The sequence below is a fragment of the Ovis aries genome, chromosome 12 (genome assembly GCF_016772045.2).
Source record: "Ovis aries strain OAR_USU_Benz2616 breed Rambouillet chromosome 12, ARS-UI_Ramb_v3.0, whole genome shotgun sequence".
Taxonomy (NCBI): Eukaryota; Metazoa; Chordata; class Mammalia; order Artiodactyla; family Bovidae; genus Ovis; species Ovis aries.
The window spans coordinates 68445976-68465306 of NC_056065.1; the positions used below are offsets into that span (position 1 = coordinate 68445976).

General features: G+C 41.4%; 1 protein-coding gene across 2 annotated transcripts in view; it reads right to left on the minus strand.

The window, feature by feature from the left end:
- Positions 1-18594, minus strand: part of CENPF (centromere protein F) — a 63353-nt gene extending 44759 nt beyond the window's left edge. The window contains exons 1-7 of one of the 2 annotated variants that reach the window (XM_012187749.5): positions 18478-18594; positions 15496-15698; positions 14024-14220; positions 6818-6939; positions 6300-6391; positions 3877-4168; positions 2560-2762 (exon numbers count right to left, since the gene is read on the minus strand). In XM_012187749.5, coding sequence (XP_012043139.3) covers positions 2560-2762; positions 3877-4168; positions 6300-6391; positions 6818-6939; positions 14024-14220; positions 15496-15657 — 1068 coding nt within the window. In that variant the 5' untranslated portion in view covers positions 15658-15698; positions 18478-18594. Of the gene's footprint in view, positions 1-2559; positions 2763-3876; positions 4169-6299; positions 6392-6817; positions 6940-14023; positions 14221-15495; positions 15699-18477 lie in introns of those variants that run through there. The other variant, XM_027975964.3, reaches the window with a different exon arrangement.
- Between the last annotated feature and the right edge of the window lie 737 nt (positions 18595-19331).

The window sequence follows — 19331 nt, forward strand, 5'->3', positions numbered from 1 at the left end:
GAAATAGATGGGGAAACAGTGGAAACAGTGTCAGACTTTATTTTTGGGGCTCCAAAATCACTGCAGATGGTGACCGCAGCCATGAAATTAAAAGACGCTTACTCCTTGGAAGAAAAGTTATGACCGACCTAGATTGCATATTGAAAAGCAGAGACATTACTTTGTCAACAAAGGTCCGTCTAGTCTAGGCTATGGTTTTTCCAGTAGTCATGTATGGATGTGAGAGTTGCACTGTGAAGAAAGCTGAGCGCTAAAGAATTGATGCTTTTGAACTCTGGTGTTGGAAAAGACTCTTGAGAGTCCCTTGGACTACAAGGAGATCCAACCAGTCCATTCTAAAGGAGATCAGTCCTGGGTGTTCACTGGAAGGACTGATGCCGAAGCTGAAACTCCAGTACTCTGGCCACCTCATGGGAAGAGTGGACTCACTGGAAAAGACTTTGATGCTGGGAGGGATTGGGGGCAGGAGGAAAAGGGACGACAGAGGATGAGATGGCTGGATGGCATCACCGACTCGATGGATGTGGGTTTGAGTGAACTCCGGGAGATGGTGATGAACAGGGAGGCCCGGCGTGCTGCGATTCATGGGGTCACAGAGAGTCGGACACGACTGAGAGCCTGAACTGAACTGAATGACACTTTTAGAATATTGCTCTCAACAACAGAATATACATTTTTTTCCCAAGTGCCTATGAAATATATACCAAGACAGACCATATCCTAGACCATAAAACAAACCCCAAGAAATCTAAAAGAACTGAAATCGTAGAATACGTTCTCTGACAGCAAAGGAGTCAAACAATAAATCAATAACAAAAAGAGGAAAATCTCAAATACTTGGAAACTAAACAAGGTATTTCTGAATAATCCACCAGACATAAGGGAAATTTATCGCATTAAATGTCTGCATTAGAAAAGAAGAAAAGTCTCAAGTCAATAAACTAAGCGGCCCACCTCAACAACCTAGAAAAAGAGCAAAATAAACTCAAAGCAAGCAGAAGAAAATAACAGAGGGCAGAAAAACAAAAAAAACTGAAAGAGTAAATAGAGTAAATCAATGAATTAAAGAGCTGACTCTTTAGCAAGATCAATAAATGAGCCATAAAACTGGAAACTCCCAGCGACAGTGACCAAGAGAAAAACAGAAGACACAAATATCAGAAAGGAACAGGGAATAAGCCTGGCCTACAGTCAGTAGAAGAAGAAGGTAATATTATGAACGCCACATATATAAATTTGACAATTTAGATGAAAGTTACTTTAAAATCACAAACTAACCCACCTCATCCAATGTGAAATAAATCATTTTAATAGTTGTCACTATTTTAAAAATTGAATTTGTCATTTTAAAACTCCCAAAAAGAAATCATCAGGCCCAGACAGTTTCACGGAGAATTCTACGAAATGTTATAAAGAAATAACACCAATTCTACACAATATCTTCCAAAAAATCAGAAGAGGAGGGAACGCTTCCCAATCCATTTTATGAAGCTACAATTACCTCTGATACAAATACCAGACGAAGACAGTACAAAAAGATAAAAGAGCAGACCAACATCCCTCATAAATAGACACAAGAATCCTCAACAAATTATTAGTAAATAAAATTCAGAAATATATAAAATGAATTCATTTTTCTCTACTCTTGTCGCCATATAGCGCACTATCAATGTGCCTGATACATTTTCGTTACATCCCCCATTAGGATGAAGCTCCATAAGGGCAGTGCTTTTTGTCTATTTACTCACTGCTACTGCCGCATTCTAGGTTGTCTAGAACAGTGCCTGACATACAGCAGACTGTCAATAAATATTTGTCAAATGAGTCAGTAAATGACTCAAATTGCATCCAGAAACAGACTCACAGATTTAGACAGTGAACTAATGGTTGCCGGGGGGAAGGATGGGTGAAGGGATAGTTAGGAAGTTTCGGATGGACATGCACACACTGTTATGCTGAAAATGGATAGCCAACAAGGACATACTGTTCAGCACAGGGAACTCTATTCAATGACGTGTGGCAGCCTGGATGGGAGGCGAGTTTGGGGGAGAATGGATGCATGTATATGTATGGCTGAGTCCCTTCGCGGTTCACCTAAAACCATCACAACACTGTTATCAGCTATACCCCAATACAAAAGAAAAAGCTTAAAAAAGAAAAAAGGTTAAATGGCAGAAGGGTATATATTGGTTTCCATGAGTAGATCGATTCAACTCTTATCATATGTCCTAAACCTCTTTTGAAGCTCCATGACTTCAAGCGCCTCCTCTACGTATCAGGCACCTGCCAGATGCTGTACACACATCTCCATTCTTCACCACCCTCTGAGGTGCGAGAGAGATCAGCAACCTGTCCAAGTTCCTCACCTAAAAAATATACAGTCCAGATTTGACCCAGATCTACCAAATTCTAAAAGAACTTACTGTTCAACTGCAATCAATACTGCCTAGTATATATTAATAAGGTTCATTACTAATATTTATTTTACAAGTCTAAGTATTTCCAAATAATTGTATGAAAAAATGCAGATTCATCAATAACTAATGAAAAGTGGAGTACCTTGGTTGAGGCCTGGTCATACTGTGAAGTTGTTCTCACTAGTTCATCCCGGGTTTTGTTCAAAACTTTCTCTTTTTCGTTTAATTCCACTTTTGCTTTCTCCAGTTGGAGTTGGAGTTCTTGAAGTTTATTCACTTGGCCTTTCATTTCTTTTTCTTGTCCTTGCAGACGTAGTTCCAGCTCACTAATCTTGCTCCTTAGTTCTTTAAATCACAAACAAAACCCATACTTCAATTAACACATATTTTTCACAAAGAAATTTACAACTAAACTCAGAATGTATCACCGTTACCACACTCTGAAATCTTTGGTGAGTCAAATAGAAATCAATTCACATTAAACAAAGAAGCTTTTAATTGGATTTAATTTCAATATTTAGTTTTTATTGTTATTTGTATTCAAAAATCCTATTAAAAGCAGAAGAAAACTTTTATGTTTTCATAGAAAACTTGTGGCAGGGGAGAATGCTTTTCTAAAATCAGGAATAGTATTTTATTGAGACAACTGCAAAAATTGTATCACATGTAATACCCCATGTTAAAATTACCACTTGGTTTTAGACACCCTAAAATATTTGCTTGCTTGTACCTGTATCAATGCAAATGAGTGCTAAGCAGTGAAAACTTCATCCCCCTGTGTTCTCCAGTGGCTTTACCTCCAATAAAGAGCAAGACAGTGTGAGCCTCTCTACTGCCAAAATTAACACTAATTTTTTTTTCATTTTTTTCTCCCCACACATACACAATACTGGTTCCAAAGGCACTGGCCGTGTAATAGCTAGCTCTCACCAGTGCACACTGATGGTGATTTTCAATCTATCACAGCACTGGAAATGATCACAGTCTGCAGAGCAGATTCCAAAACACCACCTGGCACCCTTGGCTGTCAGCAGCAGCGTGGCGCAGCAGCCAAGGTTACAGGTTTGCCCCCATATGGACAACCTGGCAGCACACAGAAAAGCCGTTCTGCAGACACATGCCACACCTCTGGCCAAAACTAGCTTGTTCCACGGGCCACAAAAGGAGCCAGGTGAGAAGCGCAGGGAATGTCAACAGTAACCACTTTTCCCTGCTTTGCAAAGTCAAAGCCACTCACCCTACTTTTGAAGTCTTCACGGCACCAGCTTTTTAGTAAAATAAAGGTATCTTTCCAAATGGTGATAGCTTTTTTCATTATCCCAAAGACACTATTTTCATATCACCAGGCTGGGATGTTAACCACGGATGGGTCTAACAAAACAGATTACCACTTTCTAGGATTAAAAGTGTCTGGAGTCATGTCTGAAATTATCTCAGAAAATTTAACTCAAGAAGTTACCTTGGTTCTGTGCTTTTAACTGATCCAAAAGATGAGAATTGCTAGAATTATCACAGAAACTGCTATTAGCATCTGTTTTCCCTATTTGCAAAGTTGATCTACTTGGAGTCACTTCTTGTTCCCCAGAAAAATGAGATGCAGAGAAATCTCTCCTAACTGGAGTTTTTAGAGTGTTAGATGAAAGACGGCTTGGGGTTTTTTCTTGTTGCCATGAGAACACAGATGAAGAAGCCTGATGTCGGGCGATGTCCCGGTGATTCATGGTGCTTTGGGGAATAGCCTGGCTTGCTTTCTGTAAAAACAGAAGCCCTTTAGAGCCCTTTAGAAGTCACAATATTTAAGACTACGTACTAGACTCACAGACATAAATATGCTCATGAAAGAGGAAAGTGGTGGTGGGGGAAAAACTACTACATGTAATATAGATAAACAAGATCTTACACACAGGGAACTATATTCAATAACTTGCAATAAACTGTAACAGAAAAGAATATGAAAATGTGTGTGTGTGTATATATAACTGAATCACCTTGCTGTACACCTAAAACTAATACAACACTGAAAATCAGCTATACAAGAACTAAAATTTTAAAAAAAGACTACGTACTTATTTTCAAATAGAACATAAAGCCATGCCAAGAAGGTATTTAATAGCACTTCTACTGCGTACCAAGAAAGAACATTCATCAAGTCAGGGGACCCACTGAGTCCCATTACCCAGTGAAATGTTCTAACGGTCAGACTTCCCACTGGAAGGTGAAGCCAGCACCATCTGAGGTCCAATCTATTTTAACTGGGCTCAGCTTTTGTATTTATCCTGCATCCCTCCTATACTTCATAAAAACGCATGTGAGCACTCACTGCCATTGTGAATTTTGAAATATGATCTTCCTTTGCCCATCCTTGGTCCCCTCCCCCTAGAGCTTTGCACACAGAGACTCAGAATTCAGTACTAACCAAAGAACTTTTCCATCTTCCACCACACTGTTCCCCCCAAGAAATGTCCTAAGAGGCATTCTGTATTACATAAAACACATTTGTGGATCTTCTGCTGTTTAGAATCCTGTTTGTTCTCTCTGTCTCCATTCTGACAAACATCAAGTCACAGCTACAGTAGCCGAGTTAAATTTTTTATAGCAGGGGCTTTTCTCACCACGGGGAGAGGTTTAATGTTTCTGGAGACTCACAGTCCTCCACAAAATAACTCTGGGAACAGATGTCAGGGCCAGAATTGATACCAATGACTGAAATGGGTAACAAAACAAATGATATTTCCAAGACAATCAGAAGTTTCCTGTTTAACTTTTATTCGTGTTGAAAAGCAATGCCTTTGCTATGTATCAAAACTCTGGTGATCTCAAAACAAGGGTTAAAGGCTTAAAAAAAAAATTAAAATTGCTAAAACTCTAACAGGTACTTTTTGATCCTCACTATTTGAGGCATCTACTTATAAATTCAGCCTTAACCTGTCTGCTAAGTTGGGCCATCTCACCAAGTTCACATGCTTAGTGCAATTGTGCCATTCAGTACCAAACTGGAATTTAAAAAAACAAAAAATAAATAATACCATGTGAGCAGAAATAGGAAAGGTATATTCTACAGATACAGGACTGACCCTGAAAATACCTGGTAACTAAAAGCTGGGGTTCCCAAAACATGCGTTTTATTTTATTGATGTTAAGCAAATCTTTCACCTACCTCTCTCAGCCTTTTTTCCCCTATCAAACTGGAGTTTAAATCCCTTGTCAGCTACTTATTTAAAAGAACTAGAGAGGTTATGTTGACAACCTTCTCACCTGAAATAAACATTTCATTAATAATGATCCCCAAACCTCTCATCCCTGTTAAAAGTGAAAGTGAAGTTGCTCAGTCATGTCTGAATCTTTGCGACCCCATGGACTGTAGCCTATCAGGCTCCTCCGTCCATGGGATTTTCCAGGCAAGAATGCTGGAGTGGATTGCCATTTCCTTCTCCAGGGGAACTTCCCGACCCAGGAATCGAACCCAGGTCTCCCGCATTGCAGGCAGACGCTTTACCGTCTGAGACACCAGGGAAGCCCTAAGGTCTGAATAGGAACCAATTGCCTCCAGGTGCCAAAGTCAGCCAGGAATAACTGGTCCCACCCTCTCCAAACATATTCTTTATCATAAGATCTTAAGTATGTTTCTACAGTTTCTGGGGAATTTGGGGCCTATTTGATATTTAGGGATAAAGTCACCTGCCCAATCCATTTTATTCCACTGTTAACCTATTTTTAAACTTAAAAATATCGTAACCAATGAGCCCAGAACTCTGTTTTCTCAGTGTAAGAAAAACGGGTCAATCCTATGCAGAGCAGATTTTTCCTTCTTTGCTCTATCCTACCTATATCAAAGTACTTCTTCAACTGCACACTCCATTAAACGGCCCATAATTAACTTACCTTTGCCTGCAAGGCTTTTACCTCTGCCTCTAATCTTTTTCGTTCTTCAACTTCTTTATTATATTTCTCTTTTAGATCTTCATATTTGGAACCTAAACACAGACAATGAGATACAGTTTCAGTTTGATCACTGATTTTGCAAAGAATCATTATGATAGTCTAGAAATGAGTATCTTCATACATCAGATAGAAAGAACATTTTGGTTAAGGCAACCAATACTGCTCAAATTACCCAAGTATTAAAATGCATGGAAACACAAGTATTTTGAATATTCCAAAGCTGAATTATTTTAAAAAATACCATAGACGGATAAAGTGAAAAGCTTAAAGGCTGACTGATGGTGCAACATATTTCAACAGATACACAAATATATGTGTAACAACTAATGGCTGCTTTTTGTTGTTGTTTTTAATGCTTAAATTAGAAGCTGAATTCAAGGTTGAATGATTTCATTTTCTTGGGCAGAATGAAAATCTCAACAAAAGAGCTATTTATACAAAGGGGAAAGAATCCTTACCGCTATAATACTGGCTTGGTGTGAGCGGAGTTGCAAAAATTTTCTGTGGTGTAAGGCATGAATTCAGAGAGACATCCGCAGATTGTGCCGCTTGCTGGCTTCTTTCAAGTTCAGATTTACACCTGTGAGAAAACGACCCGAGAGGATGCCACACCAGAGTCACAGCTGCAGAACGCCAACACCACACATTCCCAGAGAGCAACAAACTGACAAGAAAACCCACCGGCTAAGAATTCCTGCCACTGCATTTATCCAACAGACACTTCATAAGAACTAATTGCGAGACAGTCCTTTGTCTCCAAAGGAACTCGGTCTGGTTAGGAAAACAGAAATATAAGCCAGCCAATTACAGTGTGATAAAGGCTATAATGAAGATCTGTAATAACCACTATCATAGCAAAGAAGAGTTGGGAGGGTTGGGACACATTCCAACCAAATTTTATATTCTAGGCCAAAGAAAGACACGGTGCTACCAAAAAAAAAAAAAAAAAAAAACAAAACAAAACAAAACCCAGAACTTAAGACAGGAGGACATTGGTATCATTGAGGCAGGGGCTCAAATCTTGAAACTAGATAACATTACGTATAATATTGTCATTATATTAATAACATAGACTTTGGCAAGATCCTTTTGACCTACCTTCTAGAGAAATGAAAAGAAAAATAAACAAATGGGACCTAATTAAACTTAAAAGCTTTCACACAGCAAATGAAACGATAAATAAGATGATGAAAAGACAACCCTCAGAATGGGAGAATGGAGAAGGCGATGGCACCCCACTCCAGTACTCTTGCCTGGAAAATCCCATGGACGGAGGAGCCTGGTGGGCTACAGTCCATGGGGTCGCTAGAAGTCGGACACGACTGAGTGACTTCACTTTCACTTTTCACTTTCATGCATTGGAGAAGGAAATGGCAACCCACTCCAGTGTTCTTGCCTGGAGAATCCCAGGGACAGGGGAGCCTGGTGGGCTGCTGTCTACGGGGTCGCACAGTCAGACACGACTGAAGCGACTTAGCAGCAGCAGCAGAATGGGAGAAAATATTTGCAAATGAAGCAACTGACAAAAGATTAATCTCCAAAATATACAAGCAGCTCATGGAGTTCCATATAAAACTACAACAGCAGGGCTTCCCTGGTGGCTCAATGGTAAAGAATCCACCTGCCAATGCAGGGGACATGGGTTCGATCCCTGATCCAGGAAGATCCCACATGCCGTGGAGCAACTAAGCCCATGCACCGCAACTACCGAGCCTGTTCTCTGGAGCCCCAGAGCTGCAACCACTGAGCGCACGCATCCCAACTCCCAAAGCCTGCATGCCCTAGAGCCTGTGTTTCACAAGAGAGCAGCCCCTGCTCACTGCAACTGGAAAAAGAGCCTGCGCAGCAATGAAGACCCAACACAGCCAAAAATAAATACGGAAATAAAAATTATTTTTTTAATCAAAAAAATGGAAGATCTAAACAGACATTTCTCCAAAAAGACAGACAGATGCCCAACAACATGAGAAGATTCTCAACATCGCTCATTATTACAGAAACACAGATCAAAACTGCAGACAGGTATCACCTCACACAGGTCAGACCAGCCATCATCAAAAAATCTACAAACAATAAATGCTGTAGAGGATGCAGAAAAAAAAGAGAGCCCTCCTGCACTACTGGTGGAATGAAAATTGATACAACCACTGTGGAGAACAGTACTGAGGTTCCTTAAAAAAGCTAAAAACTACCATATGACCCAGCAATCCCACTACTGGGCATATACCTTGCTGCTGCTGCTGCTGCTGCTGCTAAGTCATTTCAGTCGTGTCTGATTCTGTGCGACCCCATAGACGGAAGCCCACTAGGCTCCCCCATCCCTGGGGTTCTCCAGGCAAGAACACTGGAGTGGGTTGCCATTTCCTTCTCCAATGCATGAAAGTGAAAAGTGAAAGTGAAGTCACTCAGTTGTGCCGACTCTTAGCGACCCCATGGACTGCAGCCTACCAGGCTCCTCCGTCCATGGGATTTTCCAGGCAAGAGTACTGGAGTCGGGTGCCATTGCCTTCTCCGGGCATATACCCTGAGAAAACCATAATTTAAAAAGACACATGTACGCCAATGTTAGGGCTTCACCAGTGGCTCAGCAGTAAAAGAATCCACCTGTAATGCAGGAGACATGGATTCAATCCCTGGGTTGGGAAGATCCCCTGGAGAAGGGAATGGCTACCCAATCCAGTTGTTTTTTTGCCTGGGAAATCCCATGGACAGAGGAGCCTGGCAGGCTACAGTCCATGGGGGTCACAAAAGAGTCAGACAAAACTTAGTGTCTGAACAACAACGACAACCCCAAATGTTCACTGCAGCACTATTTACAATAGCCAGTTCATGGACTCAAGCTAAATGTCCACAGACGAATGGATAAAAAAGATGTACAAATATACAATGGAATATTACTCAGCCATAAACGGGAAAGAGATTGGGTCATTTGTAGTGATGTGGATGAATGTAGAGTCTGCCACATAGAGTGAAGGAGGCCAGAAAGAGAAAAACAAGTAAATCACATATTAGGACATATATAAGGGATCTAGAAAAATGGTGCTGACGAACCCATCTGCCAGGCAGAAACAGAGAATGGACTTGTAGGCTAAGGAGGAAGGAGAGAGCGGGGGGATGGAGAGAGCGGGGGGATGGAGAGAGCAGCACTGTCATATACACTGCCATGCATCAGACACTCGGCTGGCGGGAAGCTGCTCTGGACCGCAGGGAGCGCAGCTCAGCGCCCCGTGACAACCCAGAGGGCTGGGACGGGGGGCTGGCAGGGGGGCTTAAGAGGGTCGGGACATACACGTACTTATAGCTGGTTCCCACTGTTGTACAGCAGAAACTAACCCAGTATTATAAAGCAATTATACTCCAGTTAAAAATTAAATAAGTAGAAATTTTAAATAAATAAAAACATAGCCTTGATATATATACCATGCCTTTTATGACATTTTTTAAATGCATATATAAAAATTAAGTTAACTTCATGCATGTAGAAAAGATACTGGCAGGAAACAGACCCAAAGAAATAGAGAAAGTGAGCTAAACACAATCATTCTCAGTATGTGTGGAGCATTGGTTCCAAGACCCCTGCAGATGACAAATATCCAGGGATGCTCAAGTCCCTTATATAAAATTGGCAGTAATATCTTCAGCCCTTCATATTATTAGGTGTGGAAGCTGAGGATACAGAGAACCTGGACTGTGCAGGTGTCAAGTATCCTTACCATTTAAGTCCTAACACCTTTCAAAAGAACTCAATTCTTGCAGCTTGACCTGTGTCTCTGATTTTCCCTTAACACAAGAAACAAAATGAAACTCCTCAGACAATTGCTAATGATGGGTACCATTCTGTTTGCCAAGGACACATTACTCAAAGCAGGGAGGGAAGAAAGGATTAAAGGAAGGGCCTCAGCGCCCTAGCTCCTCCCGGCTCTAAATTCTGGCCAAGAAAGAACAGTAATGTTATGAGCCGAAAATGGCTATGCAGCAAATAAAATCACCTTCGAATTTACAATAGATAACACCTCTCCAATAGAAATGTTCTAGTAGTGTGAAAAAAATAAGAAATAAATGAATTCAATCTTAATATTTCACTCAATATTTTTGATATTATCATTTCACCTCAATGCAAAAATCATTAATAAGGTATTTTACATGTTTTTGTACTAAATCTTCAGAATTTGGAGTTCAGTGTGTACTTCCAGCACACCTGCATTTACACTAACCACATTTCAAGTGTCCCACAGCCACATGTAGCCAGTGGCTACCATACTGGAAGCTGCAGGTCTACAGACTTCCCAAGGTGTAAAAGGCTGGTGACTCTGGAGAGAAATTTTGAAGGAATTCGCAAAATTGGTGTTTCTTTTCCCTCTCAAATTCATATCTTATCTCCTTTTCCCTATCTTTTCATTTGAAAAAGTTTCTTAATTTTAAATATTAAATAAAAATATACCCTGCTGTTATTTTTATAAACCTTTGTATCACCTGTCTCCTAGGGAAAAAAAACACACAAACTATCACCACTGAAAAAAATGTACTAAATTAAGCTCTTTTCTACTAGGTTTCATTTAGCCAAGCATCTCTTCCTCAAATGTTAAAATATGAATGTTTGTGTCTAAATTATTAAAATCAATATTCCTAACATTGGCACCCAAAATGTTCTTTTCAAAGAAATGATTATTCCAGCATACTGAAGTGAACTTCCTACTTCCCAAGCACCTGCTTTCCAAAACAAAAGCTTCTTTCATTTATTCATTCAACAAGTATTTGAGGACCTGCAATTGCCAGGTGCTAGGAATACAGTGATAAACAAGACAGACAAAGATAAAGTTTAGGAAAACAAAGAATAAAATAGACATTTATCATTCTAACATTGCAACTGAATAGCCACCTTACACATGGATAGAAAACAAAATTAGAAAAAGACTGCTGTGTACCTATCATCTTCATAAAAAGACAAGCATACAGTCAACCCTTGGTACCTTCAGAAGGTTGGTTCTAGGACCCTCTTAAATACTAAAGGGCTTCCCTTGTGTCTCAGCTGGTAAAGAATCCACCTGCAATGTGGGAGACCTGGGTTTGATCCCTGGGTTGGAAAGATCCCCTGAAGAAGGGAAAGGCTCCCCACTCCAGTATTGGCCTGGAGAATTCCAGGGACTGTATAGTCCATGGGGTCGCAAAGAGTCAGACACAACTGGGCTACTTGCACTTTCACTTTAAATACTAAAATGTGCAAAGGCTCAACGCTCATATAAAATCACATAGGTAGCATCTGCATAATAATCTATGCACATTTAAATCATATTTTAAATCATCTCTAGGTTACTTATAATACCTAATATAATGTATATACTGTGTTAATAGTTGTCAGCATGCAAATTTAATTTTTGCTTTTGGAACACTCTGAAATTTTTTCCTCAAATATTTTTGACCCTAGTTGGTTGAATCTGTGGATGCAGAACTCATGCAGAACTCAACTCTCAATTTTTAAATGTTCTACCTTTCAAAAATATGTTTGCTTTGTAGGTAGAATTAAAATAACCACAAGCTATGCCTGGAAAAAAGTTCTTGGTATCAAAATACTTATTAAATACAAATGGAAAGACACTAATTTACAATCCAGAAATTCAGGTGACACCCTAACCAAGTGGTGGTTTAAAAGTCAAATTGAATCATGTACCCTCTGATATGAGGCACTGAGAAAGGCATGTCACTGGTTCTGTGATACTTTTACCAAAAATCCATAGCCTCAGTCTGACCCAGAGATTCTCTCCAGGATGACTCTGCCCTCCCAAAGGGCATTTGGCAGTGCCTGGTGACATTCCTGACTGTCAAAATTTGGAGATGGGGTAAGTGCTATTGGCATGTAGTGCGTGGAGGCCAGGAATTCCACGTATCCTATGGTGAACAGGGCAGCCTTCCACAGCAAATAATCCAGTCCTAGGTGTCAGCTCTGCCCTTGCTGAAAAACAGCGGACAAATCCAAATTGAGTACTATTGTACAATAAAGGGGTCTAGTGCTCCTTAAAGATGTCAAAGTCACAAAAGTCAAGAAACCATCACAGCTTAGGGAGAAAAGAAAACATCCACTAAATGCAACATGGAATCCTGGCTCAGGTCCTAGAGTACAAAAAGGACATTCCTGGAAAAATGAGTAAGGACATGACTGGAAAAATGAGAGAAATTCCAATAATAGTACTGAATTAATATTTATTTCTGGTTTGGTCATTGTACCCCAGTTATGTAAGGTGTTAACAACTGATTCTGGAAGTATGAAGTTATTTAAAAATAAAATTTATTCTTAAAATTTCTAGGGGAACATTTGCAGAATTAACATGGGGCAATTTGCTAGTCTTTTTTGCTTTTAATCTTCCACTGTTAGAATCAGAAGATTCCATGTATAAGCTTGCAGTGCTCAAGTCCCACTGAACTTTGATTAATGCCTCTAGTTGTTTAGGGATTTTTTTTTTTAATGGAAAAATAGTAATAAGCAGTTTTTTTAAAAATTGCTTAAATATGGCATTGAAATTGGTGATGTTTTCCGCATTTAACAAGTATTTTATTGGCTGCCTTTTGTAAGACGAGCAGTTTTATTTTTTTAATTGGAGTATAATTGCTTTGCAATGTTGTGCTTGGTTTCTGCCGCACAGTAAAGGGCATCAGCTCTATGTATATACTCCCTTCCCTCTTAGACCTCCCTCCTACCCCCAACGCCCCCAGCCCACCCATCTAGGTCGTCACAGAGCACTGAGCTGAGTTCCCTATGCTTTACAATAGGTTCCAACTAGCTATCTCTTTCATACAAGGTCGCGTATGTATGTCAATCCCAATTTCCCCATTTCCCCCACCCCCCTCTTCCCCAACTGTGTCCACGTGTTTCCAGGGCAGGAACAGAGATGCAGTCACAGAGTGAAATCAGTGAATTGATTGGGGAATTCTTAAGATGGAAGAAGGGTCTCCCGGATGGGGATCTCAGTGGGAAAGTCTTCCAGACTTCACTTTCCTCCTCTCCAGCTAAGATTCCGTGGCACCCAGCTGGCACCCAAGTTCATTCACTCTCTTCCACACCCTCAATTACTCCATTGACGTCTATCCCATCACCCTTGCCCCCAAACCCTAAATCAATCCTCTGGGATATCTTCTCAGCATTTACATCCCACATGCTAAAGAAAAAAAGAAAAAAAAAAAACCTTCATACAGCTCTATAGACTGGTCCCACTATAAATTCCTGGCCTCCAATCTTAACTGAGCTCTCAATGCTCCTCACCCTTTGGGACTAGTTCTCTCCTCTACAACAGCTTTTCCATGCAGAGAAGACACAAGCCGTCAATATAACCCAAGTTTTAACTTCCCTCCATCTTTCCAGTAACCACTGTTGACAGTTTGGGAATTTATCATTGCACCCCCCTCGTAACAAACACAGTGCCTGGCACATGAGGCAGCTTAATAAACATATACTGAATAAGTAAATGAATAAGCCAGCAACCATTTAATGAATTCACACAGCCCTGAGCCATGCGACAACAGGACTGAAGCGTATAAGAATTGTCCTCAAATCACTGTCCATTCCACTGGAAAGAAAAAAACTGCAATATGTAGTAGTAACATCATAAAAAGGACACATCTGATAAATACATATGCAGACATCCATAATAAATACTATTCCCAAAAGTTACCTTTTAAGTTCCTGTTCCAGCTTTTCTATTTGCTTTTTGCTCGAGTTCAGTTGACCTTCTTGGAAATTCACTTGTGACTCTTTGACTTGAAGTTCATGAGAAATCTTCTGCTTCGTCTTCTCCAGATTTTCACATATTTCCATCAAGCTTTGGTTCTCCCTTTTCAGGTTTGCACCCTCAGTTTTTTCATTCTCAATCTAATGGGGATTGTTCAAAAGGAAATACATCACTTACTCATGAACTTATCAGACATTACCTGTGAATCTGAGTCTAACCCTGACGACTAATTTTCTGAGATATGATTGTAATAATCCGGAAGTCAATGCTTGATGAACAAAGAAATCCTAGATGATCTCATTTTGAAGTTTATTAATAGAAAAGTTTTACAAAGTCATGTATTACACTGTCTTTGGCTAGGTCTACACACACCAATCCTAGAGAGGCTTTAATATGCTTTCGAGAATTAAAAAAAGTTAACCTTAGAAACCCTCTCTTAGCTACTCATTTTCAAGTTCAGTTGCCAAAGCCAGTAAGTGTAAGAAAGTGAAAAATTCTCCCACTAGCAAAAACATTTTAGAAGCAGTAATTGTTATTACTACTTTCGTATGAAAGAAGTACTACTTAAGTTTCCATTTACTAGTCCAGGAGAGATCTGGGAACTCCACCGTGAAAGCTCACTGTCAGAAAGCAGTATCTAGGAGACTTCTTCCGAGAAGGCAATGGCAACCCACTCCAGTACTCCTGCCTGGAAAATCCCATGGACAGAGGAGCCTGGTAGGCTGCAGTCCACGGGGTCACTAAGAGTCGGACACAACTGAGTGACCTCACTTTCACTTTTCACTTTCATGCATTGGAGAAGGAAATGGCAACCCACTCCAGTGTTCTTGTCTGGAGAATCCCAGGGATGGGGGAGCCTGGTGGGCTGCTGTCTATGGGGTCGCACAGAGTCGGACACGACTGAAGCGACTGAGCAGCAGCAGGAGGCTTCTTTGGTGATCCAGTGGTTAACACTCTGAGCTCCCCCTGCAGGGAGTGTAGGTTCGATTCCTGGTCAGGGAACTAAGATCCCACAAACCGCACAGCCCCACCACCCCCCCCCCCCTCCAACCCCGGCAAAAAAAAAAAGCGGTATCTATTTTGGCTGCAAAGTGGTCTCATACTGACCCCAGATTCAGAGCTAAAGACTTTTGGCCATGTTGGTGCTGAATGCGAAAGCAATGTCCCATTCATGGTCCCTAAGAGGAGTGAAAATGGAACTCGGCACTCCTACACACGAGCACAAAAGCAGAAATGAGGACAGAGGAGGGAGAAATAAGGTGATCACAATAAAAAAGGCTCAGTAGAGGAGAGGAAGGAGGATTACCACCTGAAGACAGCAAAATCATCTTCCTCTAAATTAAAAAAGGACCAAGATAAAACTGTTGATCCAAATAATGAGTGAACAGTTGTAAATACCAGCATTTCGGTGATACCTTCTGTTTTTGCTTCTGCAACGCAGCCTCCAGGGTCTCAAGCTGAAACTGCCTTTGCTGCCTTTCTTTCTTCAGTTTGTCGAGCTGGCCTTCAAGCTCTTGAATCTTCTGAAGAGCTCTTGTAGGCAGGCCTTCCTTCCATTCTTCCAAAGCCCAGCTCATTTTGCTCTCCTTTCTTTATTACTCAAACATTTATAAATAAACTGAAAAGAATAAACAGACTGTTGATCCTACCACAGTAAAATGAAACTTATAGTCTCAGAGACAAACTAATCTACATAACCACCTCTAAGAATCAAATTTCAAAACTTCTTTCAAAAAATAACAAAGTATGGCATCCATCTAGCCACCCTCTGCCAGGTGACTCCCAATAACTCTGACTGCGAAGTAGTACACATTATGCTCATTTGGTTTCACCTTGCTTTCGGTTTTTCTTATTTCTCATTTCTTACTTCTCATTAGGCCACCTGCTTTCTACCACTCAGTTCATTTTCATTATACAAGGTATGAATTTTTTGGTACAAGGCTTCTGGCGAAATTGGGCTTACAGGACAAAGAAGATGCATAAGTTATTTTGCAAACACTTGTCTTTCTTCTCTTCATGTCATTAATTCCCACTCATACTCCATCCCTCTTCCTCCAGGAAGACTTCCCTGGGGACATCCATCATAATCTGGTGTTTTCTCTCCATCAGAGTCTTCTCATGGCACAGGTACCGCCTCCTCCTCCCACGTGATTATCATTTGTTGAGTCGGTGCACAAATGAACAAACTATAAATGCCATACAAGCCCCAGAATCACTGCAAAATGCAGTCAAGTCAGTCTCCAGGCCAACTGTGACCAGGAATCAGGTATATAGCCTCAGTGATTCAAATCCCTTCTCAGCTATAGGCAAGATGTGTGGCCTTGGGCGTGTTATTTAACAGGTCTGTGCTCTGGTTTCCCTGTTTGGGAATAATAATGGTGGTGACTCCCTAAACCTTTAGAAAACTATCTCCTGATAAGCTTTCCATACATATTAACTATTATATTAGTCCCTGAAAAACACTTTTTCATTTGTATATTGCTACATATGGTAACAAGACAGCAATAGCCTACCTCTTTCTGGGACATATCTTAGAAAATTTAAATCAGCTGAGAGAAAAGTATGGCAATTATTCTTTTCTCATTAGCCTTTAGAACTTAAATAGAAGGGAAAAAAAGCATTCATTTTCCAGTTATTTTAGGAAGGGGATGAGAATCTGTTTTTTTTTTTACTAAACGAAGTTCGTAACCATTTTAGTGTTTTGTTTCAATCGACTTCATCAAGGAAATTTATCAGCATGATTAAAAATTAGTTGATGAAAATACTAAGAATAATAATTTTTTTTTCCAAAAATTAAAAGAGAAGCAAGGGTCTCGGAAAGCACATAATTTCAAGCCTTGGAAAGTGGTTTTCTTTCCCATTCTCCCCTCCCCCTTAATTATTTGAACACAGTATCTTAAACCCCATTCCCATCTACCCAAAAACTACTTCAAGGAGTGTCACGCCTCTGCAGCAACAAAGACAATTTACACTTCCCCAATAGGGAAGCTCATCTATTATAAACTAGCTCGTTCATTCAGGAGTTCAGGGGTGCCTTCAGAGGAACACAACTATAACTCCTAAACAATTCTGCCAGCCATGGAAAGCATTACATCAAGACACCATAGCAAACAAAATATTAAAACAAGCAATTTAAAAAGGTGATACAGACGATGGAAATAAACACAAGGACGACTGGCAAGATAAATGCTTTTCCATTTCAAAGTCTAAGATACAGCAAAACATAAACGGTTAAAGCAATCACCAGACCCAAGATAATATTGATTGGAGGGCACGACTTCGAAAGATTTAAGGTATCGGTCATTCACCAATCTATATGGAGCCACTAGGGCAACAGGACCAAAAAAATTTTTTAAATGTAAACCTCAAGATGAAAGAGGTAAAGGGGGTGGGGGGCGGAGCCTGTGAATAAAAACTCTGCCTGCTCCTCCAGGACAAGCTCGAGAATAGGACTCAAAGTCGCTCCGCGGTGGCACTGTAGGCGAGGACTCCAGTTTCCTGCCGAAGATGGGGATTCTGATACAGGGAAAAGTGTGAACCCGGCCTGCCGTACGTGATGTGCGCGAGTCACAAAAGTTTCTTTGGGCACTTTATGGGGTTGAGTGATTCGGGCCTGGGAAGTGTCTTCCACTTGGTTAAGACAGAAAGAGCATTTCTGGAAGGATCGTAGCCCTGCAGATCCTTTTGGCAGGAACCTTGACTTCCTGGGCTTTTCTTCATCAGCCCACCCCCTACCCCCTTTGCCTCTTTCATCTTGAGGTTTACTTTTTTTTTTTTTTTTTTTTGTCCTGTTGCCCCAGTGGTTCCATATAGATTGTTGAATGATTGACACCTTAAATCTGTCGAAGTCGTCCTCTCTCATCAAAATTAAAATTTCAGAGTCCTTATCCCATAGCGCAAGCCAGATCCACAGGCGCAGTCCAATAAACGCGTAAAGAAAGGGAAGGCAAGAGAAAATGCTCTCGCAACGAACAACAGGCACACCAAAGCGTTGCCCAGATCAAACCTCTCAAATCCCAAGTTGGTATCTCCTCCAAGCGACCAAAGACCGATGTCCAAATTTCAAACAGGAGGTGCAGAAAGGATGCCAGTGAAACACCTGCTGAGCTTCAAGTCCCTTACCGTACAGAGGAATCAGCTCCCCCAAAGGGCAGAGCAAGGGCTCCAGACACTAGCGCAAGCCCACTTTCACCCGGAGCACAGGGGCGCCGAGACCCCTAAGAACCTGGCCCAGGGCCGATTCTCTAGTCCGTCGGGTGGGAGGAGGCAGCGGCCCGCGGCACCTTCAGTGCCGAGAAGCGCCATCCCACAGGCATCGCCGCCCAGGAGCCCCCAGCACAAGGACCGCGGCTCCCTCACGCCCGCCGCCAGAGCTGGGACCCAAGGAGAACGCTCACCTTGCTGGCGGGAGAGGGCAAACAACCCCTCTCAAAGGCGAGTCCTTGTCCAGCCTCCGTGAGCTGGAGCACAGAGGCCAATTCAAACTGCCCGCGACCGCCACCCGTTTTCGATTCGACCGCTTCCGGCCTCGAGACTGAACTCGGCTGCAAGCCTATTGGTCACTATCAGAGGTTGTGAGCCAATCGGCTTCCGTATAGTCGAACGGCTGCCTCTGATTGGCCCTTTCGGATGGATTTAAAAATCAAGCCAAGTCCGCAGAGGGGCCGGGGCTGGTGCTACAGGGTTTTTTGTTGTTGTGGGGAGGCGGAGCCCACGTGCTGTAGCCGAGGCTGGGAGGCGTTACGAACCGCTGTTTCCTCCAAAGGCAGGGAATGGGACGGCGGATTAGGAGGGTGTGGTCTATCGGCTACAGCCAGCGGGAGAAGGCTGCCAGGTGAAAACTTAATACTTCACACACGTATCTACTTACTTATTAAATATATAATTTAGGACATATCTGCTAAAGTACTATTCTGGCAGACATTCTTCCTCCTGTGTCATTCCTAACGATTCTTTAGGAAAGTATTCTTGTTCTTATTTAAAGGTTAACTGAGGCACGGAGAAGCTTAAGTCTTTTGAAACTGAAATCTAGAAGATAACAGGGTCTCACGTTTAACTGCTTCTAAACAAGTGGTTCTAAGCATTTGTTATCTGTGATTCCAGGGGAGAAGATTGTACCCAGAAAAACTGTGAACGTAGGATGTAACCCCCTCTTTTCTTATGAAGCTCCCTAGTAATGTGTGTACTTATGTACCCTAAACTAAAAATAATGGACTTCCCTGGTGGCTCAGTGGTAAAGAATTTGTCTGCC